This window comes from Callorhinchus milii, unplaced genomic scaffold (assembly GCF_018977255.1).
Source record: "Callorhinchus milii isolate IMCB2004 unplaced genomic scaffold, IMCB_Cmil_1.0 Scaffold23, whole genome shotgun sequence".
Lineage (NCBI taxonomy): Eukaryota > Metazoa > Chordata > Chondrichthyes > Chimaeriformes > Callorhinchidae > Callorhinchus > Callorhinchus milii.
Genome location: NW_024704764.1, coordinates 10171444 through 10197630, shown reverse-complemented (window position 1 = coordinate 10197630; position 26187 = coordinate 10171444). Strand labels below are relative to the sequence as shown.

Genomic DNA, 26187 nt, shown 5'->3' with positions numbered 1-26187 from the left:
AGCCGGGTGTCTGACACACGGAAACCCGTCACCGTGACCAGCCGGGTGTCTGACACACGGAAACCCGTCACCGTGACCAGCCGGGTGTCTGACACACGGAAACCCGTCACTGTACTAAGAGTCTCCAAACCCAACTGAGATTTCCATGCATCTCACCTACACATGGAAATAATAATAATCCTGGCATTTGATACAGCGCCTGATCACATCTTCGAGACATCTCAAAGCGCTTCACAGAATATACTGTAAAGTGAATTGACTGTATATATTGTGGGCGAAACACAGCAGCCAATTGTGCACAGCAGCGTCCCACAAACAGTCGTGGATTGAAGTGATCAATTTTTTTTGGAAGGAAAAGCGATCCGCCAATCGACTAACAACCGTGTTCCTACTTATTGCTCGGTAAAGCGTCGTCGTGGAGTAAGGGAATCAAACCTGGCCCAGAGATAGATTGTTGGAATGGAATCCGTACCCTCTCCCTGGGGAGAGGTATCCTGCTTACCTAATTCCAGAGAGTACGAGGTGCAGGTTGGCGGCAAGAGCCAAGGCTTGTGGTAGGGGTGGGGGTGGTTGGGGTGGGTGGGGGAGGTCAGTGTTTGAATGGATTCCTCAGCAGGTCACTGTACCAGCGGCTGTCAGGGGAATTCAGTGTTGTATTTCTACGCGAGCTTTACGAAACCAAGGATTCCATATGATAACGACAGAAGCCATAAAAGTGCAGCTCAGGCACACACACACACACAGTCCTCCAATCTGCACATCTGCCACCGGAGGCGGTTCAGTGTTTGAGCGATTCAAGCCACCGTGGAGAGGTGAGAGGAAATTCCCTGTCACTTACCTTGACAGCGGCCACTAGAGCCCTGATCACCAGCACCAGCCTGTGCGAGTGATGGGATTAAAGGAGGTTAAAACCTCTTTAAACCGCAGTTGAACCGAATCTCTAAGAACCTTCTGCTTTCATTAAAGGCAATGTTCCCTACTGCACAGTCCGCTGATGCCCAGGACTCTGGGAATATTCCTCCTCTGGTCCGTTCAACAATAAACCCTGTTTCTGGGTGGGGGGAAAAACTGAGGGGTATCCTGAAAAGGGAATTAGGAGAACGCCATGTGACATTCCTTTTAATTGCAGGTCAGGCCTCCCTGTACAGTGCTGTCATGTGGAAATATCTCAAACTGCTTGGCAGCGAATGTCCACCTAAACAGGTAGACTGGATCTGGGTTTAAAGTCTCATCCAAAACATGGCACCTCTGGCAACACTGAGCTCCCTAGCACTGAACCTGGAGTGTCAGCCCAGTCTGTGAGCTCACAGTCACCAACGTTCAGGCTTCAACCCACAATCTTCTACCCCTTTAAACACACGGGTGCGGAGGAACATTTGAATATAACCAGTTTATTTTTCACACAGCCCCTATGGCTCTGCCCCAACCCTTGCCCTCCCTGCCCCAGGGGAAGCTGCAGACAAGGCAGGAATGTAATGTTCAGAGCAGATGTGCGGTACTTTAGGAGAGGCTGACACCAGGTTAATTAGAGAAGTGTGCAATATCCGAGCGATGACCTTTCAGCCCCGGAGCTCCGGGCTAAACAGCAACAGTGTGAGGGAGACAGCTCACAATCAGAACCGGCTGAACAGCTCTCTCCTCATTAGTCACACAGGGGCAGGAGTCAGTGCAGTGCATGTGAGCAACAACAACAACAACTTGCATTTACGCAGGGTCCCTCATGCAGGCTAGTGTCCCAGAGTGCTTGACTGTGGCGGAGCACAACACCAAGCCAGGGGCAGAGAGGGGGTAGGTGACCGTAGGCACGGTCAAAGAGGAAGGTCTGCAGGGGTGACCTGAACACGGGGAAGGAGGGAGGGAAGGAGGGAAGGAAAAGGGGCAAGGCAGAGGGATAGAGGAAGATTGTTCCAGAGTTTTGATGCAGGGAATGTGAGTGGGGCACATATGTGGGGAACGTTAGCAAATCTATAGTGAGAAAGTTCTATTACTTTGAAACATTGGAGCCAAGTATTTCCTGTGTTGATTCAACATTTCACAATTGGACAGACTTTCCCATACAGCAATATAGTGAACGTTAGAATTAGTGATTTCTCTAACCAGAGAGCACTCGGGCTGTGACAGAGGATTCCTGTGTGTGTCTCGCTGTTACTCAGGGTGAGATATTCAGCCTGAGCAAAGTACAGTGAGGATATGGGCAGCACACGCCAACTTCACCCCAGAGCCCGGTCACAAAGCTGCCCACAGCTGGTGTCCCACAGGGAGGGCAGAGGGGCAGCAAGGGAAGCAGCCTGGCAAGTGGGGCTCCCTTACACAGCAGTGAGCTCAGCTCTCTGGCCAACAGGCTTGGCCACTGTCCCATTGCTTGGCATCTTGCCATGCTTTGCTTTACTGTACACGTGCACTGGAAACAGAACATTTATGGCACTTACATCACCAACACGTCTGGTAAATACATACACACATAGAATAATAATAATAATCCCTACATTTAATCCAGCAGCCCGACCTGAAAGTCGCTATACGAATGTAATTTGTTGTTGTTGATACAGTGCCTTATCATGTTGTTGAGATGTCTCAAAGCGCTTCACAGAATATACTGTAAAGTGTGTGTTTTTGCGGCCGAAACGCTTCCCAGGGAACGTGGGGTTAAGGTTATTTTGTCAGCAAAGGCGGCCAAATGTGTGCACAGCAATGTTCCCACAGTGTTTGTAGGTGAGTAGCCAGCTTCCCAGGAGCATTGTTGGCCAGGATGGACAGCGCCAACACCTACTGGTATAATAGGGACTTGGGGGCCATGTTTCTGCAGTAAAAGCACCAAAACATCTGGAGTTTATACAAGGAATGTTTCCCAGCCTTTCCCTCTCCCGGGGGCACCGAGCTTGGGGGCAGGCGGAGCCCTCGTCAGGACACTTCTCCCACAAAGCACACAGCCACTACACTTTACAGTATACCTTGTGAAGCACTTTGACATGTCTCGAAGATGCGATAAGGCTCTACATCAAATGCAATAATATTATTATTATATTATACTTCTTAAAGCATTGTCACGGTTGGGGACTGGACACTTTCATCCCACATCCAGAAAGTGGGTTATGATGATGGATGATAAGGCAATTTACTGGTGGAGAATTTTTAAATTACTGCTGGGGAATTTTCCTTACCTATTTATATGTTAAAAAATCCCGACTCATGCACATTCACAACCATCTGAAATCAGAGTTCCAGCACTAGACTCTCTCACTCACTGCCAACAAGAACCATCACTCTCCCCTGTCTGTCCGTTCAACCCTCAGACACACTCTCTCTCTCTTTCTTTCCTCCATCAGACTTTGAGGGAAGTCAGAAGGAATGAAATTACATTTATAGCTGGCATTAAAACTCCTAAACCATAATTACAAGCCTCAAGAGAGTTAATCTACCTAATTAGAGGCTTCGGTTATTGGTAGCTTATAAACCCATTGCTCTTGAATAAGTGGCTTGAAGCCAGAAATACCAACAGTTGGAAAAGCAAAGGTTTTACACTGATATTAAAAGCAGTTGATAACTAGAGCAGGGAATCAGTGCAGGGCGACTGTATTGTGTAAACCAAATCACGGGACACATCTGAAAAACGACAACTACAACTTGCATTTAAATAGCGTCCCAGAGCCCAAAACACTGAACTCACCGCAGTTGCTGGAGAAACAGGTCGGATTTAATGGCTGGGTTTCTGTCTCTTACGAGCGTCTCTGCTTTACAATGTTATTGCTCTCACTCAAGTTTGTTGCTGACGGGGCAAATGTGGCCCCGGGAACGCACGATATCTCACCGGGACCTGTCTCCGGGAATCAGGAACTCGTGCGGGTTTCACCCTCCCCAGTGAGGCCAGTGACAGGTGTATGTGCTAAACCTTCTCACTCGCTCTCACGCCCTGCTATTGTGTACATAATGTCACGTCCCTCCCTCCCACACACACACCACAGGGCTGTTCCTGCTACAGTCTGTAGTTGGGGAGTACACAACACTCCCTAATAGCGATGTGATGAGCAGTCAGTCACCCACAGTCAGCGGCCGGTCAGGGGAGGGGGACGAACAGAGCAGTAAAGAAGGCTAACTCGGATACCGTACCCCGGTTGGCTCTCTGAAAACACTCCCCAACCCCCCACCTCCACACACGCAGATCCTTTTATTACTTTGCCTGTGAAAGTATTTTAAAAGTTACGTATTCTGCTTGAGCCAGGCTTTGGGTTGTAAGTTCCACATCTTCTGTCGGTGTGAAAAGTATTGTCTTAACCTACGCCTTCGGTGATGGTTGTGAATTGGTTTCGCCCTGGTTACCCATCACCAACTGGTTGCACACGATTCTCTCAGTTTACTTGACCACAACGCGTTGAATACGGGGGTTAGACGACATTGACCAATGGATGGGTAGGACTCCAGTCACTGAGCTCCAACCCCTCGACACCCTTTAATGCGGCAACAAAGAGACTGAACTTTAATCAACAGGTCCGTGAGATCAGCCAACATTGTCGGTCACTGACCCCCACTGCCCTCTCTATTAATAGGGCAGCACTGAGCCTATTAATACAAATGCTGTTAACATCAGTCCCCGTGGTGGTGGGGGGGTGGGTGGCGACCCAGTGCCCAGTGCCCGGGGGTGGATAGAGGCACTGTGAGAGGGGGTCAGGTCTAGCGAGGCTCTGTAACACTAACTCACACGCCGCTGCTGCTACAGATGATTTAAAATAAAAACCAGGATATTGCTATTTGAGGTGAAGGCACCGTCAGCTGTCGCTGCGTATACTGAGCTGTCAATGCGATGGCTCACATTTCACTGACTGACAAACACACACACATACACAGGAGACAGCGCCACTCATCAGTCACACACTGCACTGACACACTGTATCCCCTCACACGGCACTGACACACTGTATCCCCACACACTGCACTGACACACTGTATCCCCACACACTGCACTGACACACTGTATCCCCACACACTGCACTGACACACTGTATCCCCACACACTGCACTGACACACTGTATCCCCTCACACGGCACTGACACACTGTATCCCCACACACTGCACTGACACACTGTATCCCCTCACACGGCACTGACATACTGTATCACTCACACACTGTACTGACACTGTATCCTCCCAGAATACTGACATACTATATCCCTAACAACACATTACATTTACATGTCGCCTTTCATGTCAGGAGGATGTCCCAATGCGCTGGATAGTCAGGGATCCCTGTACAAGCTGGGGGTTAGGGTCAAGAGGGATGAAGGGCGGGGAGGATAAGGGTAGGAGGGTGAAAGAGGGTCTTGAGACGGGTCTTGAAAGAGCCACGGAAGCGGACGAGGCAGAGGGACTGTGTACCCTCACACAAAGTAAAGGGTACTCACTCACTCAAGCCTGAATCTGATAGTCAGCAGTGTGAGTGTGTGTTTGTAAGTTGCGGCTGAGTATGTAGTGTTTCTGAGTGTCTGTGTTTGAAAGGGGTCGTAACCTCAGTCTCAATAGTCAATTCAGTGCGGTGCTCGTGAGGAAATAATGGCTTATTAATTTCACATCTCCAAAACACACTTTATGCATTATAAAAATAACAAACAAGGTTTCTTTTTGTTAAAATGGCTTTTTTGTAAAGTTATTGAAACCTGGGACATTTATAACAAAACGGAATGTGTCCAGCAGTCAGAAAGCTGTGTCTTTCTCTTTTTAAAAAGAAGTAATTTATAGGAATTGTTTAAGGCTTTATTTGTAAATATTAAATAATCCTTTGAATTGCACAGCAAAGCTTTAGATACAGACATAATATTAGTGAATAAAAACTCCTTTCCTTCTCTGACAATCGATTGTACACCCTCTGTACACAATTCCGCCAGTATTCACCCAGCTTTAATGAGAACCCGCCTGATGATATAGGACCAGGAGGAAGCCATTCAGCCCCTCATGCCTGTTCCACCATTTGATTAGATCAAATCTGCCTGATGACACGTCACTGTAAAGTTGTAGTTGACCAATTGTTGGATGTATAAAATCTGGATGTTTTATTCCCTAACCCTCAGGATGGATGTCCCCCTCCCCACACACATAGTGGTCCCGACTCCATCACCGAACCCCCACCCTTCTATGAACAACTCTTAAATGCAGAATAGGCAAAGCAGCGAAAGCGGGAAGCTTGAGCAGAATAACAGCTGAGCTGTGGTATCATCATCCACTGTCGAGTGACCTGGAGACACACCCTGGGGGGTTGGGGGTGAGGGAGAGGGGTGTTGGTGGTGGACTGAGGGGGTCGGAGTGAGGGGGGTGAGTCAGAGGGACAGGATAATGAGGGGGGAGAGGTAGTGAGGGGGGCAGTGAGGGGTGAGGGGCCAGTTTGGTGGGTGGGGGGGAGGCGAGCGGGAGTCAGGGGGACCTGATCTGAGCTTCACTCTCTGCCATCACACCCTGGGGAATTTCCAGTCAATATCGCCAACCTGTCCTCCCAATGCAAACCTCGTCTCCCAGAGGGTTCTGAGCAGACTGTGCCATGATTGGGGGTTTTGGTGTCTGAGTGAGGGTCTGGGCTGTGCCGGGGACAGAGCCAGCTATAGCGACACCTCCCCTGACACCCGCAGAGTCTGCTCATCCACTCGCTTGCGGGCGCTGCGTCTCATGGCGTCCCCAGGGCGGTATGGCTGGTTCCTCAAATCTGGCAACAAGAGAGACAGAGTCAGTGTGACTGTATTCAGCGAGAGAGGCTCTATCACAGAGACAACCCCTCACACAGCTCCCTCCCTCCATCCCAGCACCATCCCACACACAGACCACCTCATACAGCTTTCTCCATCACCACCTCCCCTCCACACACACAGTGAGAGAAACACACACACAGCAAGAGAGAGAGAGAGAGAGACACACACACACAGCAAGAGAAAGAGAGACACACACGCACACACACAGCAAGAGAGAGAGAGAGAGAGAGAGACACACAGCGAGAGAGAGAGAGAGTCACACACACACACACATTCACACACAGTGAGAGAAACACAGCAGTGAGTGGCAGATGAATGCCAGGTTAGGCTGACACAGGTACCGGTGATGATGTCCTCGATGGCCCCGTCCTTGCCGTCGTAAATGATCCTCTCTTTATTCTGTTTCTTCTTCAGCTCCGCCATCAGGTCCAGGAACGGTGGCTTCTTCTGGGCTGGAGGCTGGGAGGGAATTGGTGACAATCATTGCAGCAACTTTAAAATCATCTCACATTACAAAGCTGGCACCCAGAGGCCATTCAGCCTCCACACCCCCACCCCACCCACATTCCATATACACTTCCCACTCCACAAAGTTCCTTCCACGGATAGCACCGACTGACCCCAACAGCACAGGACACAATTGCCCATCTCAGTCTCACCTTCCTAACCACTCACACAGCGCACTCGGGAGGAAAGGTCTGGGGAGTGAGGGTGGTGGTGGTGGGATGGAGGGAGGTATCTCACCTTCTTGTCCTGGGGGCTGGCGTTAGTCAGGTCGGTGACCGGAGCCTCCTGCGCTGCCTCCTCTCTCTGTCGATTCTGGTTATCCTGCTCTGTTTGCTGAGGACAGGAAGCCCCCCCAAAAATCTCAGTCAGCAGCTCAGAGCAACACTGGTCCCAGGGCCATCCACTCTCTAGCCCCCCACCATCCCAGTGTCCCCCCTCCATACACTTGCCCCCCCCCCCGTTCTCACCCCCCTACACATCCACATTCCCAGCCTCGGAATCGGTCAGGAGAAGTGCTTCCTCCCAATACACGTGTATTCCCCACAATCATACTCTGATTGTTGGTGTTGGGGTGGGTCCAGACCTCGGAGAAGCCACTGTTGGGGGGAGGGGGTTGTTATGTGGGGAGTGTGGGGGAGGGTTTGGTGGGTATGTGGGGGGTGGGGAGGCTTGTGGGGGGCTCCTGGTGGAGGGTTGTGTGTGGGGGTAGGTACTTTGTGGGAGGTTAGGTGTGGGAGGCTTGTGGGGGGGGTTTGGGTGTGGGGAGCTGTTGGGGAGGTCTGCTGTGGGGGTTTGGGTGTGGGGCGGGGTTTGGGTGTGTGGGGGTGTTGGGTGTGGGACTGTAGGGTTCTGCGTTAGGGGTCATGCTGTACCTTGTAGGCTTTGATGAACCGTGTGAAAAGCTGGAAGAACGTAGACGGCTGTGTGGTCTTCACATTCTCACCAAAGTACTCCACCACCGAACTGTAGGCCTCCTGGGGGGCGAGAGCGGCATGGCAAGGGTTAATCACCGGCCACTAGCCCAGCCCCTCCCTCAACCCCACCCCAGTCCCCAGCGAGCACTAGTTATCAGCGTGTCCAGCGATGCTGACCTGGGCGCTGGTGCTGTCTCTCTGCAGTTGCTCCAGTTTCTCATTGTTGCTGCTCAGGAATTCCTTCAAGATCATGCTGTCCTGCACCAGGATCTCCTTGCGAGCCAGCTCCATTCCCCGCTCCAGCCCCCGCACGTCCTGCACCACACTGTCCAGGGAGACTGCAGCAAACAACAGGCAACACGGCATTTACCCACGTTACACACACTGATGAGCGCGTCCCATCACACAGGGCAGGGAGCAGGCCATTCGGCCATTGTGTACGGGTGCTCGCTCCCCCACTGGAGCCCTCTACTCCAACCCCATTCCCTGCTCTCTCTCTGTCTCTCCTCATCGTGTCTGTGCTGGTGCTCGCTCCCCCAATGGAGCTCTCTGCTCTAACCCCATTCCCTGCTCTTTCTTTCTGTCTCTATCTCTCTCCCCATCATGTCCGTACTGGTGCTTGCTCTCACACAGCCCTTGGTGTAACATCATTAACACTCCCTGCCTACCGGCCGCTGCCTTGTCCAAGAAGAGCAGGTCGGTGTGGAAGTTGCTGAGCTCTGGGTATCGCTCGTTCACAATGTCCACCATGTAGCTCATCAGCGTCTGTTTACGGTCCGTGGACTTGGTCTCCAGCAGCTGTGGGTGAGCGGAGAGACACACAGCGCAGGTCAAAGCCTGGGACGGGCTGTGCATCCTGTAACTCAGCCAATGCTCCCCATCAGACACTCACACACCCGCCTCCCACTCCAGGTCTCTGCTCTCCAGCTCCTGATATGAGTGCGGGGTGGGGGGGGATGGGTGCTCAGGCTCTGGGTGTGAGTGTGCGGAGGCTGTGGGTGTAATTTGGGGGACTGTAGGTGTGAGTGTGGGGGGAGAGGATGTGAGGGCTGTGGGTGTGAGTGTGGGTGACTGTGGGTGTAAGCGTGGAGAGGCTCTGGCTCTGGGTGTGAACGAGGGGGCGTCGGGCTCTGGGTGTGAGCGGGGTGGGGGGGGGGCGGGTCAGGCTCATTACCTGGTCGAGACTCTTCAGACGGAAACCGTACGCCATGCCTTTCTTGCTGCTGTTCATGTAGTTGCCGAATGCCAGGATAATCTAAACAAGGAGAGAAGGTCAGGAGATGCCTGCGAGACCTCAACTCACCTCAGCACGAAGTTCCTTCATCTACAGTGGCCTCAACTCCCACACCCAGCGCACAGCCCCCGCCCCCAGTACAACACCGCCCCACACCCAATACACACCCACCCCCCTGCACAACCCCACCCAACCACTCCACACCCAGCCACCAGCGCACATCCCAGCTCCAGGCCCCACACCCGCCCGCCCCTCTCAAACCCTGCACCCGACCCCCGGTGACCACCCCGGGTTCTCTCACCTCCAGGATCTTCTTCAGTTTGGTGGACGATTTGATAGACATTGAGGCAGCGATGACAGCGTTCAGTTGCTGTGAGAATGAAAGATAAACGTGTGAGTGTCTGAGGTTCATGCTGTGCTTCAGGCTCAGGCAGCCAGGAATGTCTGCGCTGATGGAGAGCCGGGTTGGGGGTGGGAGGGGAGGGAAGGGGGGGGAGTGGGGCAGTGCCAGGAGAGGTGGGGGGGGCCCTGAGCCGGGGGAGGGGGGGTGCCAGACCCAGGGGTAGGGTAAGTGCCGGGGTGAGTGCTGAGCCAAGGGTGTATGTGTGCCCCGGGGTGGGGTGGGGGAAACCATGACAGGCGCTCTGTGCCGCACACTCACCGGGCGAGGGGCGGGGGGACTCTCACCGGGGTGAGGCGCTCGGCGGGGGGATTGGGGGGGGGTCTCACCGGGGTGAGCCGTTGGGCGGTGTCGCTGAAGTTGCCCATGAAGATCATGGTGTCCATGCGCTTGTCGAGCCGCGGGATTTTACTGAATTTGATCATGAAGCGATCCTCCTCCCCCAGCTCTGCCAGTGGCCGCCCCTCCGCCTCGTACCTCTCCAGGACCTTCCGCTCGCACTCCGTGGGCACAAAGCGCGTCAGCAACTCCAGGAAGTCCAGGCTCAGCGACTGCAGGTCAAAGCTGTGCACACGGCAATCATAAGCTACCGTCAGCCCCGGACATGGCAACCACACGCTACCGTCAGCCCCGGACACGGCAATCACACGCTACTGTCAGCCCCGGACACTGCAATCACACGGGGCTGTATCCCTGGACACTGCAATCACACACGGCAGGACCCTGGGACACGCACTGACCTGTCGATGGCCTGGCACATGGCCTCGGTGTTCAGGCCCCCCTTGCGCAGGGTGATGGCCAGGTTCTTGGCGCGGTTACCCTCGATCAGACTGACTTTGTTCTGGCATTTCTGAGCTGCTTTGGCCTTGATGGTGTTGATGTCCACGGCCGACTTCTGGGCCTTGGTTTGAAAGCGCTCCTCAAAATCTGCCATGTTCAGCTCCTGCCAACATAAGGGGCAAAGCAATCACCGCGCTGGCACCTGAATCCTGAGACCAGCTGGTCATTGGGAGCAACCGCAAACACCAATGGTGGGGGGCAGTGGTGAGGGTTCATTCATCAGCTACAGGGAGTGAGTGGCTGTAAACATGGGGACTGAGGCATGTCAGTGCATGTGTGTGTGCGTGCGTGTGCGTGTGTGGGGGTGGGGGGAGGGCGTGGAGCTAGGAACGAGAGAGGAGAGCCGTGCGGTGCAGGTGCGGTGCGGGAGCTGAGGGTCGGGGTGATGCTCCGGGGTGGGGTGGGGGTGGGGGTCAGGGTGACGGTTCCCGGCTCAGTCTAGTCCAGGTCCAGTCCTCACCTGCAGAAGCTTCTCGTCGTTGAGCTCGGTGAAGACGGTGCCGGTGATCTGGTTGGGCTGCAGCGAAGCCCAGTTCAGAAGCGGCATCCGGAACTTCGTCTGAATCGGGGACCTCATCCGGATGGCTACGGGGACACAGACAGCAAGCGCCAGTTAGGCCACGGTGAGCAGGGGGAGAGCTCGCTACCGCCGTCCCCTCCTCGCCCCCCCTACTCTCCTGCAGCACCCTGCTTTACTGCCACTACTGTGTAGTGACTGTGTATTTCTGGGCAGAACTGGCAGCCAATCCGCGAGCAATAGTTCACACAAACAGCCATCAAAGTGGACAAACTGTTAGTCTGTGGGGAGAAACTCCCTTTACGTTATAACGTCCGGGTGAATAGAGAGACAGGGTTTAACGCCACCAACAACTCAGCCCCCCACCCCACCCCACTGCCCCCGCGGAAGCCAGGACTGTGAGCCCGACACACAACGCCCCCTTGACCGCGAGGCCAGACTGACACACGAGTCTGGATCAGCAGCTGTTTCCCTCAGTCCCTCAGCGTTCAGTCTCTCACCAGCTTCCCTCGCACCGACACCTGAATGGAACCGTACTAATGACTGCACGGAGGTGTGGCGCATGCCACACACCCGCCAGCGCATGTCAAGCAGCATGCACCTCTGCCTGGACTGCAGTGACTTCACACCAATGCAGGTAATTACACTCACGTTACGTGCATCCATCACCAGCGTTACGCGTCAGAGGATAGGACAGAGCACAACATGCAACGAAGCAAGTCACGTCACCCAGCACCGCTCCAAAACACGCAATACCACCCAGTGTAACTCAACACACCTGTACAGTACGTGCAACACAAACACACACAGCATACACAGGCCCCACATGCATGCTACGCGCAGGGCACATACAAGCCATGCACAGCGCAAGCAGGCCACATGTTAAAGGAACATACAAAAAAAAAATCATCTGACCGCAGGCCCAACGCTCCTCACTCCTGGGACGTGTGGGTGGGTGTAGTGACTGTGTATTGGAGGGTGGGGGGGGGGGGGGAGGAGCATCCGAGAACGAAGGCCGACCCACGTCTGGAAACAGTGCAAACACATGTGAAGCAAAAGCAACGTCACGCAACAAGCTAACACCATGTGATCAGTGCGATCTCATGTCTCTTACCTGAGGTCACGCTGGCGGCCACGGACTGGAACGTGCGAGCCTGACCCGAGCCCGGACCAGGTGGGGGTGGGGGTGGGGGTGGGACTCCTGCTGGTGGTGGGGGGGGAGGGGTGGGGGTGGTGGGCCTCCGGGGGTCGGAGCTGCGCAGGGGGGCGGTGGGGGAGGGGGAGGTGGTGGGGCCGGGGTACCTGTAGCTGGGGGGGCTGTATCTGACGTGGTCTCGGGAAGCAGTGGGGGAGGGGGAGGGGGAGGGGGGCTGCTGCTGCTTGGTGCCGCGGAGTGGGTTGGGGGCAGGGCCGGGGCTTCCACTCTCGTCCGATCGGTTTCCGTGCTGCCGGCCCCTCCCTGGCGAGCGGGGGCCGAGGGTGCGGAGGCTGGAGAAAGAAAGAATGATTGGCTCTGGCAAACATCACAGCCCCCCCCACCCCTCTGCCAGCCCCACCTCACCAGGAATAGACCCCCCCCACTCCCAAGCCCATGCCCAACCAATAGCCCCTCATCTGAGCAATAGGCCCTCCCCAGGCCCTCCCTTGACCACCAGCCCCTCCCCTGACCACCAGCCGCACCCCCCCAGCTGAGTGGAGCAGCGAGCGCGTACCTGTGTCGGGTAGTGGTGAGGTGACGGTGACCGGGGGCACGATCTCGATGGCGAGGCTGCCGTCCTTTCTTCTCCGGGTGCGGATCAGGCCCTGCTCCTCCAGCTCCAGCACCGACTGTTCCAGGCCCGAGGGGTGCTGAGCCGTGCGCTCGCCGGTAGCCACACTCTCCTGCAGCGCGGTCAGCCGTGCCCCCGAATCCCGGGCACTCTCCTAGCACAGACACACGCTGTCAGCACCCCACCCTCTTTGCCCATTCCCATCCATTCCCTTCCCAGCCATTCCCATTCACAGCCCTCTCAGCCATTCCCTTACCAGCCATTCCCATTCATTCCCTTACAGGCCATTCCCATTCCCAGCTCTCCCAGCCATTCTCTTACCAACCATTCCCATTCCCAGCTCTCCCAGCCATTTCCTTACCAGCCATTCCCATTCCCAGCCATTCCCTTACCAGCCATTCTCATTCCCAGCCCTCCTCTGTCCCAACATTAATCCCGACAGTGACTACCGTGACTTGTTATTACATCTCACATCACAGACACGCACACAGACACAGACACGCACTGGCCCCCCACCCCACACACACTGACACGTAGACACACAGACACAGACACACAGACAGACACACACACACTGACCCGCTGTTGCTCGGCCTCTCGTTGTGCCTGCATCAGCTGTTTCTCCAGTTCGGCCACTTTGCTCATGGTGTCGTTCTCGCTTTCCTGCAGCTTCTCGGTCAGCTGTGAAACACCGACAGCGTCACCGGCTCAGAGCCATCCCGGCACCGTCACGGCATACAACACCATACCCTGCCCTGCGCCCCCACCCTCAGCCACCGCCCCTCCCCACGCCATCATACCCCACCCATGCCCTCCACAACCCACCTCCTGCCCCTACCCGCACACCCTGCCCCTAGCGCACCCCCCGCCCGCCCCCCGTACCTGTGCCACCTGTTGCTGTAGCTCCTGGATGTGCTCGAGGAAGGTGTTCTTGTTCTCAGCTTCCTCCAGCAGCGCCCCCACGTCGAACACATTGTCCAGGTACGCCTGGATCTGTACCAGCAGCCGCTCACTCTCCGTCTCCCTCAGCGTCTGCATGGGGGGGGCAAGATGTGGGGTTGGGGGGGGAGGGGAAGGGGGTGGGGGGGGTGAGGATGGGGGAGAGGAGTGGGAAGGGGGAGGAGAGAGGGACAATGCAACGTTGCCACTGAGTGCACGAAGGGTGGGAGATGAAGATTTGTCCCTCGCTCCCAGCCCCACCTCCCTCGCTCCCAGCCCCGCCTTCCGCACTCCCAGCCCCGCCTCCCTCGCTCCCAGCCCCACCTCCCTCGCTCCCAGCCCCGCCTTCCTCGCTCCCAGCCCCACCTCCAATCACTCCCAGCCCCACCTCCATCGCTCCCAGCCCCGCCCCCGGACTCACCTCCAGATATTTGTCCAGACCCAGGGCTGTGAACACAAACTGCAGGTGCACCCGGAAATTCATATCCTCCACAGAGTGGACCACAATGTTAATAAACTGCATACAGGCCACCTGAGAGAGAGAGAGAGTGAGAGAGAGAGAGTGAGTGTGCGAGCGAGAGAGTGACAGAGAGTGTGAGAGAGAGAGTGATTGTGACAGAGAGAAGTGTGGGCTGTGAATCTCACCATGAAATCAATGCTGCCATCCTCATTCTGGAAATACTCCATCAGCTTCTCGAACGGTCGCTTCTCCCCACACACCTGCCGGTACATTGCTGGTCAGTATGAGGGCCAGACTAGTGACCAGCCAGTACTCAGCCAGACTAGTGACCCGTCAATGCGAGGGCCAGACTAGTGACCAGCCAGTACTCAGCCAGACTAGTGACCCGTCAGTGCGAGGGCCAGACTAGTGACCAGCCAGTACTCAGCCAGACTAGTGACCTGTCAGTATGAGGGCCAGACTAGTGACCAGCCAGTACTCAGCCAGACTAGTGACCCGTCAGTGCGAGGGCCAGACTAGTGACCAGTCAGTACAAGGGCCAGACTAGTAACCGGTCACTAACCAGGCTGGTGCCAGGTTTCCCGAGAGCTCCTGAGCAGGTGATGCCCGCCCTGGCCAGCAGAGGGCGCCACAGCATCCCGAATGGCATGTTAACCTTCAAAGGAGCTGCCAATGGAGAGTGACTGTGGCTGGGAGCGGGACTCAGTGACCTGGGATTGGGGAAGAGGATATCAGCCAGCATTCCTGCTACTCATCTAGGGACCCCGGTGCCCATCAGGTCAGGACAGGACCGGAATAGTGAGAGGGAGCGGGGAAGGTCGCCGGGGTGGGTTGGGGGCAGGTGGGAGAAGCATCGCCAGGCAGTGTTGGTACCATTTGGAAGTTGTCGAACGCTGACATGATGATGTCGTGTCCCCCTCGCACCAGGCAGACGGCTGCGAGCAGCTCCAGCACCAGCGCCTTCGTCCTGAGTGACACAGAGACAGTGTGAGGTCAGGGATTTACACCCCGCACTTCCCCGCTCACATAACCCCGCGCTCTCCCCCACCCCCAACTCACACCCCACTCCTAATCACACACTCTGCGCCCCATTCCCCCCCCCCCCCACTTCCCCCACTTGCACACCACTGAGTCCCTCTAACCCTAACCCCCACCCCCATACCTGGCACTCCAGTTGTTGAGGCTGAGTGTGATCTCGTTTACACAGTGATGGTGCTGCATCACCAGGTTAAAGCCGGACTGCGGAGAGTCACAAAAAGTTAGTTTGCAGGTACAGCAAGCAATTAGGAGGGCTAATGGTATATTGGTATTTGTTGCAAAAGGGTTAGAATATAAGAGTAGGGAAGTCTTGCTGCAACTGGTGAGACCGCACCTAGAATATTGTGTGCAGTTTTGGTCTCCTTATTTAAGAAAGGACATACTCGCCTTGGAGGGGGTACAACGTAGATTCACTAGGTTGGTCCCTGGCGATGCTTCTCCCACCTGCCCCCAGACCCACCCCGGCGACCTTCTCTGGCCTCACACCCTATAACCCCACTGACAGTAACCAAGCTAACACACAGTAACTGGTACCCAGACTAACATACACTAACTGGTACGCAGACCAACACACACTAATTGGTACCTAGACCAACACACACTAACTGGTACCCAGACTAACTCACAGTAACTGGTATCCAGACTAACACACAGTAACTATTGACCAGGCTGACACACGCTAACTAGCACCAGGACTAACACAGGCTGTTCCTACCTGGTAGTTCATGATGGCTCTCAGACACATGATGCACACGTGGACATCGTCCTTCTGGCTGAACATCCGTGAGGAGCGAATGGTCTTCCTGCCGTGGCCAGTATGATGCCTGCCAGGCAATAACAACAACAACTTGTATTTATACAGCATCCCTCACCCTGGGCAACACCCCAGAGAGTTCAAACCCAAACAGGCAATCACAGGCTGCCCCCCGCACCCCCTCCTCCACCCATGGCTCAGCGGACTCCGCACATGCCAGGAGCCTGACACACTCCTCCGCCTCCCACCCTCCCGGCCCTCCAACCCACAGACCGCCGCTGTTTATCGGCCACACTGGCTCAGCCATTGCTCACCGCACGGTGAGGTGCCGCCCAGCCCGGGACGAGCCCTGTGTTGGCGACGATTCTTTGCTCAGATCCTCCAGCGACTGCTCCAGGGGTTTGCTCCTGTCGGGAGCCACGCTGCCATTGTCCGTGCTCTCCGAGCTGTGCCTGATACAGAGTGAGACCCGGGGTTTAATAACAGCCTCTGTGTCCCTATAACAGCTTCCCGCTTCAGTCGCCGTCAGATATCGGCCCTGGTTTCTCCACCACGACACGGCAGCCAATCTGCACCGAGTAGTGCCATCGCACAGAGCCATAAAGTGAAGCTATATTGTCTGGGGGATTGTTGGCCAGAACGCCGGGAGGAACTGCCTTCTCTTTTCCAACGGTGTCGCTCGCGAGAACTTTTAACATCCACCTGATGTGTTTACACATCTCATCCAAAGAACGGTGCCTTCGACAGTGCAGTGCTCCCCACCCTCTACTCCTCTCCTGCCCCTCCTCCCCGACAACCCACCTCTGCCCCCCTGCCCAAGTGCCAGCCTTGCACTGGGAAGACAAAGTCCCCGCCGTAGCGGGGCTCCAACTCGCAACCGTTTACACAACAACTGCGTCTTGTCTCAGGACCCATTAGCAGACGGACAGATTCTATGAGAGTGGGTTAGTAGAGAGCTGCGGCTTGGGGTGCGGTGTGATGGGGGTTAGTGACAGCGACCGCACACTCTACCTTTCCACATAACTCAAACTCCGCACAAAATTCCATGCAGTTTCTTTAAAAGATCTGGAAAATAAGAGGTCAGTCAGTGTGTTGTATGATCTCACTCCGCACTGCTCCCAGGCAGGGAGAGAGGGCTCACCTCTCAGGACGGCGTTTAGGTGATTGTCTCTGGGGGTGAGGGTGCGGGAGTGAGGGTGGATCTGAGGGAGGGTGCAAGGGTGGGGAGGCTGATTGTGGGGAGATAAAGAGTGGCCGCATAAGAGGGAGCGACACTGAGTGCTGTGATGGGATGTGGGAGGTTGGGGGAGCACTGTGCCGCAGTGAGGGGTTGCCAGGCTCTGTGCCAGTGGTGGGAGGGAGGGGGCTGCCAGCCTCTGCCATGTACTCACGTGACTGCTGACTGTGTGAAGGCGAGGTAGTCGACCAGCACGTCAAGCCCCTTGTTGTCATCGTTCAGGAATTCCTGCACCCATCTGCACGCACGGCCAGACCATCATCATCATCAACTCACACACACACACACACACAGAGCCAGCCTGTCACCATCACCATCTCTCACACACACACACACACAGCCAGACCATCATCATCACCTCACACACACACACACACACACAGCCATCCTGTCACCATCACCATCTCACACACACAGCCAGACCATCACCACCTCACGCGCACACACACACACGCACACACACACACAGCGGTGAGAGCCAACCTCCCAACCCCCAGTCACAGCCCACTGCTGTCACATGTAGTGACTGGTTTGAAGAGAATTCCCGATGACACTGACCCGATGTGGTTTGTTCGCAGTGAGATCTCCAGCTCCCTCAGCACCTGTGCCGACTCCTGGATCCGTCTCTTGAACTAAACAAAGTGACGGAAAGAAAGAAAAGGCAGTGATTTGTGAGCTGGTTTGTGCAACTCACACACATGTCAGACACGTTTCTGACACGGACTCTCCCCCCCCATCCTCCACCCACCCAATACCCTCACCACACCTCAGCTAATCCATTGGGATGTGCCCTCCGCAGCTCACACTCACCTTCCTGCTGACCCCTCCCTGGTCCAGGAAGCCGCGCAGTTTCTGGATGTAGACAGACGGCGGGCTCCGGACCTGGAACCTCTCCTGGAGCAGATCAGAAACAGTCAGACCCACAACACACACGCAACACTCATACACACCACACACACGGACAATACACACACAGCCACACATATGGCTACACGTCAGACACACTACACACACAAGCTAAACCCACAGAAGATTTAATGGTCTTTTTACATTTCCCTGATCCAAACAGCATCACAGCACATACACACACACATACACAAACACCCTGACACACACGCACACACCCTGACATACACACACACACAAACACCCTGATACACACACACACACTGACGCACCCAGACGTACAGACACACACGGGCGCTGGGAGGGGGAGCCAGTCACCTGATCGCAGATAAGGTCCCATTTCTTCTCACTATCGTACTGGTTCAGTAAAGACACCTTCTCAGGTGGCAGGTTCATGCAGTTCTGCAGATAAGAAGGAAAAGTGTCATCCTGGTTCTCGTTCCCCACCTTCACCCAAACTCTCACCCACACCCTCACACTCCCTCACCCTTACCAGCAGCCAAACAACATGTTGGCATATCACACAGCACCAAGAAGGTCAAACATCTCCCAGTGCTGCCCGGAGGATCGTCGAAGGTAGTGACTGTGTATGTGTAGAGAAACACTGCAGCCTTTTGCTCACAACTGCTCTTCCCTTACACCTCTCTCTCTCTGTCTCTCTCTCTCTCTTCAATGAATCCCTGTCTCAATCTTGTAGGCTAGTGATCAGGTAGACTCCCGGGCGGACCAGGCAAAACCTTAGGCAAGTTTTCTTACTCCACACGCCTCTGTTTACCTAGCAGTAAGCAGGAACCCAGCTGTTAGTTGATTGGCGGATCGCTTTTCCGGGGGTAAAAATCCCTTCCAAAAAAAAATAATAATAATAATTTGGTCACTCAATCCACGACTGTCTGTGGGATACTGCTGTGGCAATTCGCTTCCGCATTTCGCCCACAAAATACAGTCAATTCAGTTTACAGTATATTCTATGAAGCGGTTTGAGATGTCTCAATGATATGACAAGGCTTTAGGTTGGACCTGTGTGAGTGCGAGGCTCCCTGAGCCTGAGCCAGGCCTGTTCATCCCTCAGGGCACAGCTGCACAGCCCCGTCAGGCGAGGGGGGGACTGGTGGGGCGGGTCTGGGGGTTCAGGAAGCTGGGTTGTCGCTTGGTTCTGCTTTCAGTTTCCGGTAACACTGGACAAAGCTCCTACAGTCAAAGTGAGTCTAACACTGAGCTCACACAACAGCAAGTGACATTTACACAGCGCCATTCATGTCAGGAAAACGTCCCAAGGGCTAGACAGTCTGGGATTTGGCCCTGAGGTGGAGGTTAGGATCAGGAGATGGGTGGAAGGCAGGGAAGGCAGGGGTAGGAGGGTGGCTGAAAGTGTGGTCGAAGAGGAGGGTCTTGAGACGTGCCTTGAAGGAGGCGAGTGAGGGGGCAAGAAGAAGGGATTGTGGGATGCAGTTCCAGAGGGTGGGCGCAGAAAGTGCCTCAGACTAACACCGAAGCTATGTTATGTTATGTATTGTGGCTGAGAGAGGGAGGGGCTGATAGGATCTGGGTGGAAGGTAGGTATACAGTGTGCAATGTGACTTATCATGAAGTGAGCGTGTGCTGTTTCACAGAGTTCCACCCTCTCGGTTACACCCTGTGGTTTTCCTGCTTCGTCAAACATTTCACTGCAGACACTTCCACCTTGATCTGTAACAACCATTTCACATCCAGCTTCCTCCTGCCTTCATCACTGCTTCCCCTGCCCCTGCCCCCTTCGTCCTGCCCCCTCGTCCCGCCTCCTGCCCCTTCCCCCATCCTTCTAACCCCCCTCGCCCAGCCCCTAAACCCCTCCAGCCCACTGCCTCCCTGGAGTTCCAAAGGGTGGGGGCAGAGAAGCTGAAAGCCTGGCCGCCAATGGTAGGACGGGTCGGGCAGGAGACATGGAGCAGGCCGGAGCCTGGTGCAGGAGAGGACACAAGCTGCAGAGTTCTGGATGATCTGCAGCTTGTGGAGGGAAGAGTTGGGGGAGGTCGACAAGGAGGGAGTTTCCATAGTCGAGCCTTGACGAATGAGTCATGAGGGTTTCAGCAGCCTGAGAGGTGAAGCAGTGATGGAGCCAGGCAATGTTGCAGAGGTGGGGGAAAGCAGAGTGAGTCATGGCACAGATATGGGAGAAGAAATACAGTTGAGGGTCAAAAAAGATGGCCAGGTTCCTGACTGGCTTGGTGATGTGGAGTGTGCATCCTTGAATGGTGATGCTGCCAATGCCTGAGGTGCAGAGGCGCTGGCATGAGCAATCAAGAAGGCCTCGGTTTTGCTGACATTCAGCTGCAGAAAGTTGGCTCTAATGACGTCCGACAGACAGTCTGTCAGGACACCAGTAGTCCTGGAATCGAGAGTGGAGGCAGAGAGATAGAGTTGGGTGTCATCTGCGTACATGTGGAAGTTGACCCCATGTCTGCCGATAATGTCAACAAGGGGGAGCATATATAGGTTGAAGAGGAGGGAACCGAGGACAGAGCCCTGAGGAACACGCACGAGACTGTGCGGGGGCTGGAATAGAAACCATTGGCGGAGACAAATTGGTGTGAGAGATGAGACCTGAACTATTCAAGGACAGAACCTTGAAGGTTGAGGTGAGAGGAGAGGCGGTGGAGGAGAATGGAGTGGTCCATGGTATCAAAAAGGCAACAGAGATGTCGAGGAGTCAGAGGGAGCCCTGGTCACAGATGGACAGGATGTTTGTTACCTTGACTAGAGCAGTTTCCATGCTGTGAGTAGCACAGAAACCCAAATGGAGGGGCTTGTGAAGGGAATCGTGGGAGAGGTAGGAGCAAGGGTGGGAAGCAACAGCTCTTTCGAGGACCTTGGAAAGAAAAGGGAGGTTGGAGATGGGCCGGTAGTTAGAGAGCAGGAATGGGTCCTGGGAAGGTCTTGTCAGGATGGGGTGGTTATAGCTGTTCTTAAGGGGATGGGAGCGGTGCAGATGACAGGGATTGATGGTCTCGGAGAGTGGAGTAGAGGGGCGAGGAGGTGGCGCTGGGAGGTAAGGAGAGGGGTGGGGAATGGGGTCAAGGGACCAGGTCGACCAGGTGGTGTGTCTCATGCTGGATATGGTGGTGGTGATGATGAGAGGGGACAACAACAATAACTTATATTGCACCCTATATAATGGCACGGGGTGGGGGGGGGGGGGGGGGCGAGACGTCGACAACTACCTCCCTGACGTGTGTTTGGTGTTTGGACGGAGAGAAGACGTCCCGAGGTGTTGGGGAGCGACAGTAAAGTGAACAAACTCCATCCACCCCCAAACTTAGCGCCTCTGATCTTAACCACAGGCAGCAGTGACTATACCGATGCCTGTACTATTTATTGTCTGAGGGGAAAATGCTACCGTCGCCGCTCTAAATAAACCCGGGTGGGGGGGGGGGTTGTACGAGCTGCAGAACCGCACTCTCTTACCCCCAAAGAGACAATGCGGGAGAGGCAGAGGAGAGAGTGGGTCACAGAGAGAGATGGAGACGGACAGAGAGTGAGAGAGATGGAGACGGACAGAGAGTGAGAGAGATGGAGACGGACAGAGAGTGAGAGAGATGGAGACGGACAGAGAGAGAGAGAGATGGAGACGGGTGGTGTGGTGTGGGGTGGGGGGGCACACAGCCCCGGGAGAGATCAGGCCCCGATGTCGGGCTGAGCACCGACAGTGCAGACGATGCCCCGTTGACCCCCTCGTCGGCCCCCGCACAGCGCCTTCCAACGCGCGTGGAAACTAATTGACCGCGTGTAGCCCACACAGCGACCCAACAAACTCACTTAATAGGTCTGTAAACCCACCGACAAAAGCTGCCAACTCCACGGACAACACGCGCGCAAACTGGTCATTTCTCCAGCGACGCGACCCAACGACCGCATGTGTTGGTGCGTGTGAGAGTGTCTGTGTGAGTGTATGTGAGTGTTTGTGAGTGTTTGAGTGTTTGTGTGAGTGCCTGTGAGAGTGTCTGTGTGAGTGTGTATCTGTGTGTGAGTGTGTATCTGTGTGTGAGTGTGTATCTGTGTGTGTGTGAGTGTATGTGAGTGAGTGTGTGAGTGCGTGAGTGTAAGTGTGTGCGAGAGTGTCTGTGCGTAACACTCACCAGAACATGTGAGAACCTCTCCTCCAGCTCCTGCTCGGTGCTGGGCCGGGAGTGGCGTTGGGGGCTGGCAGTGGCTGTGGGGGGCGTTGAGGCGGGGGTCTGGCCGCTCCTACCCTCCTTGGCCCCCGGTGACACCTCCAGGCTGCCCGCAGCGTTCCCCATCCTACCGCCGCGGGGCCGCGCTCTCTCCAGAGTGACTCCTGCCCAGTGCCGGCGGGTGGAGTTCCTGCCAGCGATGGGCTGGTGCCCGGCAGACAGACACACAGACAGGCAGCTAGACAGTCAGGTGGACCCCCCCAACACACACAGACAGGCAGCTAGACAGTCAGGTGGACCCTCCCCAACACACACAGACAGGCAGCTAGACAGTCAGGTGGACCCTCCCCAACACACACAGACAGGCAGCTAGACAGTCAGGTGGACCCTCCCCAACACACACAGACAGGCAGCTAGACAGTCAGGTAGACCCCCCGCCCCCACACACACAGACAGGCAGCTAGACAGTCAGGTAGAACCCTCGCCCCCACACACACAGACAGGCAGGGCGCGGGCTCAGGCACCCGTTCACTATCCTCTCTGGTCCAAACAGTGACTCGGGCGCACATCCATCGTCTGTCTCTCACACCCCAACCCCACTGCGCACTCCCAGCCCCCGATCCACAGCCGCACTCCGCACAGGCAGTGGGGGGGGGGGGAAGGGGGGGGGCTTGCTGACAGGCAGAGAGAGAGGGGGGCAGGGAGAGGCAGACAGGCAGGGAGAGGCAGACAGGCAGACAGGCAGGGAGAGGCAGACAGGCAGGGAGAGGCAGACGGGCAGGGAGAGGAAGACAGACACGGTGAGGGAGGAGGTGGGGACAGGAGGAAGTCGCTTTCAGCGCTAAACACAGCGTTGAGTTTCCTGTACAAACTGAAGGCTTTGGCTTAGCTCAGTCACCGCGGATCCCTCGCTCCTCCAGCCTCGATCAGTCAGACAGCGCTCTCGCCCCCCTCTCACCTATCTCCCCCCAACCTCCCCTCCTCCCTCCACACACACACACAGACACTTAAGACAGTGGCGGGTCCAAGCCCCCTATCCAGGCTGCGAGCCCGCGGTGTGGGGTGACCGTCCCTGGCGGTGTGTGTGTGTGTGTGTGTGTGTGACTGCATCTTCCAGATGTCACCTTTAAACCAGATCTTGTCATATTCGGGTAAAGTTCCCAAACGCAACACTGGAAAAGTGAAGGGAGTTTCTCTCTCTCTCTCTCTCTGTCGCTCTCCAGTGTCCTGGCCGACAATCCTGATTAAAATTCACTTTACAGTATCTAAGGTCAAGGGCTTTGAGACGTCTTGAAGACGTGATGAGCTGCTGTACCGAATGCAAGGATTATTATTATTATTATTATTATCTTTCATCTCCTGGCTGTTTGTGGGACATCTCTAATAATAACCCCTCGGCAAGACCCGAGCAACACACCACAAGGAGGTGACGCGTTCAAGGAGCAAGGATTATCCTTACATAAATACAACGGCAACAATTTACACAGCGTCATGAAGCGCCTCACCCGGATAGCCGGAGATGACCAAAACCAAAATGCCTTTGAAACGTTTGGTAGATATTTATTTGTTGCTTAATTTCACAGTTTATTGGGGAGTGATTCTGTACGTCCATCCAGCCACAAAAGAGTCGATTCGCTTTACACTTTATTACTCAGAAGCGCTTTGAGACGCCTCAAACACGTGATAAGGCGCTAAATCAAATGCAAAGATTATTATTATCCACCTGTATGAGTGTAAATCTGTCTCTGTGTGTGTGAGTCTCACTGTCTGTGTGTGCGAGTGTGTGTGTCTCTCTGACCGTGTGTGTCTCTGTGTGCGTGTGTGTGTGTGTCTCTCTCTCTCTTCTGCAGATGTGCACCTTATGTTTACATTGTGGATTGCTTCCTTTTTCGATATTTGCGGTTTATCCAAAAGTAAAGGTCACAAAAACAATTATTCAGACAAAATGAGGAACGATGACTTCATTTGCTTCAATATTTTACCCCACAAAATTTTCTCTTGGCCCTCGGAGGTTCCCGCTGTGCGTAGCCCTGGGCGGTGCCAACAGACACCAAGCCACTAGAGCCCTCGTCACATCATAATCATTATTCTAGAAGGTTCCTCGCCTGCCGGCTTGTGCGGCTCAGCCATTCACTGGATGGACCCATTGGAGACCCACAGTTAATAAACTTACACACAACCTAATCCTAACAGGACCTCAGAAGACCTCTCCCTTCCCCAGCCCTGTTCCCACTCCCTCCTCCAACTCCACTCCTGTTCCGAACACTCAGCCCATCCGCACCCAGCCCCTCCCCCGGCCAGGCTGCCGATCGTTGTGTGACGGTGACTCATTCTGAGCTGCTACGTGGCGTTTTGACAGTTTCACCCTTTCACAAGAACCCAACAGTTCCAATTCCTCAATCTCCTGCTCACAGAGCCACCGGCCCCCAAACACCAACACAAGCTTCCTGTCCCTGAGTGACGACCATACACTCATCAGAGCCATTTCCCTCTCCCAGGGGTTGGTGCTGGGGCCGGGGGGGGTTGGCGCTGGGGGCAGGGGGTTGGCGCTGGGGGCAGGGGGTTGGCGCTGGGGACAGGGGGTTGGTGCTGGGGTTGGGTTGGAGCAAAGCCACTGTGAACAGGCTCTCACTTGCTCTCTGCAGCTCCTGAATGATTCAGTGACCAGCCCGATCCCGGCCTCCTCCCTGGGGAGGCTCTGGTTACTTCAACATGGCCTCATAGCGCTCGCCTCCTGCTACTGTCGGTGTCTATGTTCAGCACCTTTACCCCCCCCACCCCCACCCAACCGAGCCGTCTCAGTAATCCTTCTCCTAAACCGTACCCCCATCCACCCCCTCCCAGACTATCCGCTCACTCGCAACCCCTCTCCCCAGCCTGCCCCCACCCCACTGTCCCATCAATTGTGCCACACGCTGACCCCCCCCACCCCACCGCAATGGACGCAGCATTGCTCACTTGGGGATGGGGGGTGGGGGTGGAGGCTTGCAATTCCCTGGGTTCTCAGCCTGTGGACATTTTGTCTTGCAATTAAAGACGGAGCAGGATTGTGCAAAGTGCCCTCATTTCAGTGTTAAATTCGCGGCCAGTTTGAATCGCTTCCAAACTCAGGCTTGGAATTGGGATGGGATTGGACATAGCTGAGGAGGCTGATCTAGTCCTTTCCCACCGTGTCACTAACCAGCTCCACTCTCACACTCAGGACCAGTGGTTGTGCTGTAACCAGCGACACTGACCACTGACCAGCAGCTCTGGTGTTTGAGAGATGGAGGAGTGTGTGACAGCAATGGGGGGAGTTTATCAGCAGTTTAACAAGCGGTGACTGCTCAGGCTTGCTGCTGTCTGTCCTGGCACATACAATGGCACAGGCTTGGGTTACAGCACACACACTGCACCAGCATCAATTATTGAGGGTAGATTGGAGCCAGGGCCGTGTGGCAGCTCAGGCTGGCGGCCTGGGGCTGGTGGCCTGGAAGATGGAGATGTGAACAGCGACTGAGAGCCTTTGCCTCTGGGGTTTTCCCCCCATCCCAGGCTCAGCAACGGGAAAACAAAATATACAAAGAGTCTGACAGGGCACAGGGCTGGTGCTAGAATCTCATTAGGGTGGGGAGGGGGTGCGTTCTGCACCCCCCCCACCACCCGCCACCCCCCCACCCATCTCTCAGTGAGTGACAGGACAGGGCCAGGGCCTGAGCTCAGGGCCTCTTTTCCGGTTTTGATGCGATGTTTTGCATTTCTGCTCGAAGCCCAGATTGACTACCTCGGCTCAGTCACATGACAGGAAAGAGCCTC

General features: G+C 55.2%; 1 protein-coding gene across 1 annotated transcript; it reads right to left on the bottom strand.

Annotated features, from left to right (window-relative positions):
• Positions 1 to 6371: 6371 nt before the first annotated feature.
• Positions 6372 to 22657, bottom strand: fmnl1a (formin-like 1a). Its single transcript, XM_042343240.1, is given in 28 exon segments — positions 6372 to 6686; positions 7071 to 7188; positions 7474 to 7569; positions 8109 to 8210; positions 8328 to 8488; positions 8819 to 8948; positions 9325 to 9405; positions 9686 to 9754; positions 10114 to 10348; positions 10525 to 10727; positions 11085 to 11209; positions 12256 to 12364; positions 12367 to 12629; positions 12854 to 13064; positions 13490 to 13591; positions 13793 to 13942; positions 14271 to 14381; positions 14495 to 14569; positions 15183 to 15276; positions 15472 to 15548; positions 16063 to 16171; positions 16416 to 16553; positions 17113 to 17166; positions 17493 to 17576; positions 17897 to 17970; positions 18149 to 18232; positions 18563 to 18646; positions 22357 to 22657. Coding segments are annotated over 28 exon segments (3405 nt in total). The 5' UTR covers positions 22519 to 22657; the 3' UTR covers positions 6372 to 6582.
• Positions 22658 to 26187: the final 3530 nt, after the last annotated feature.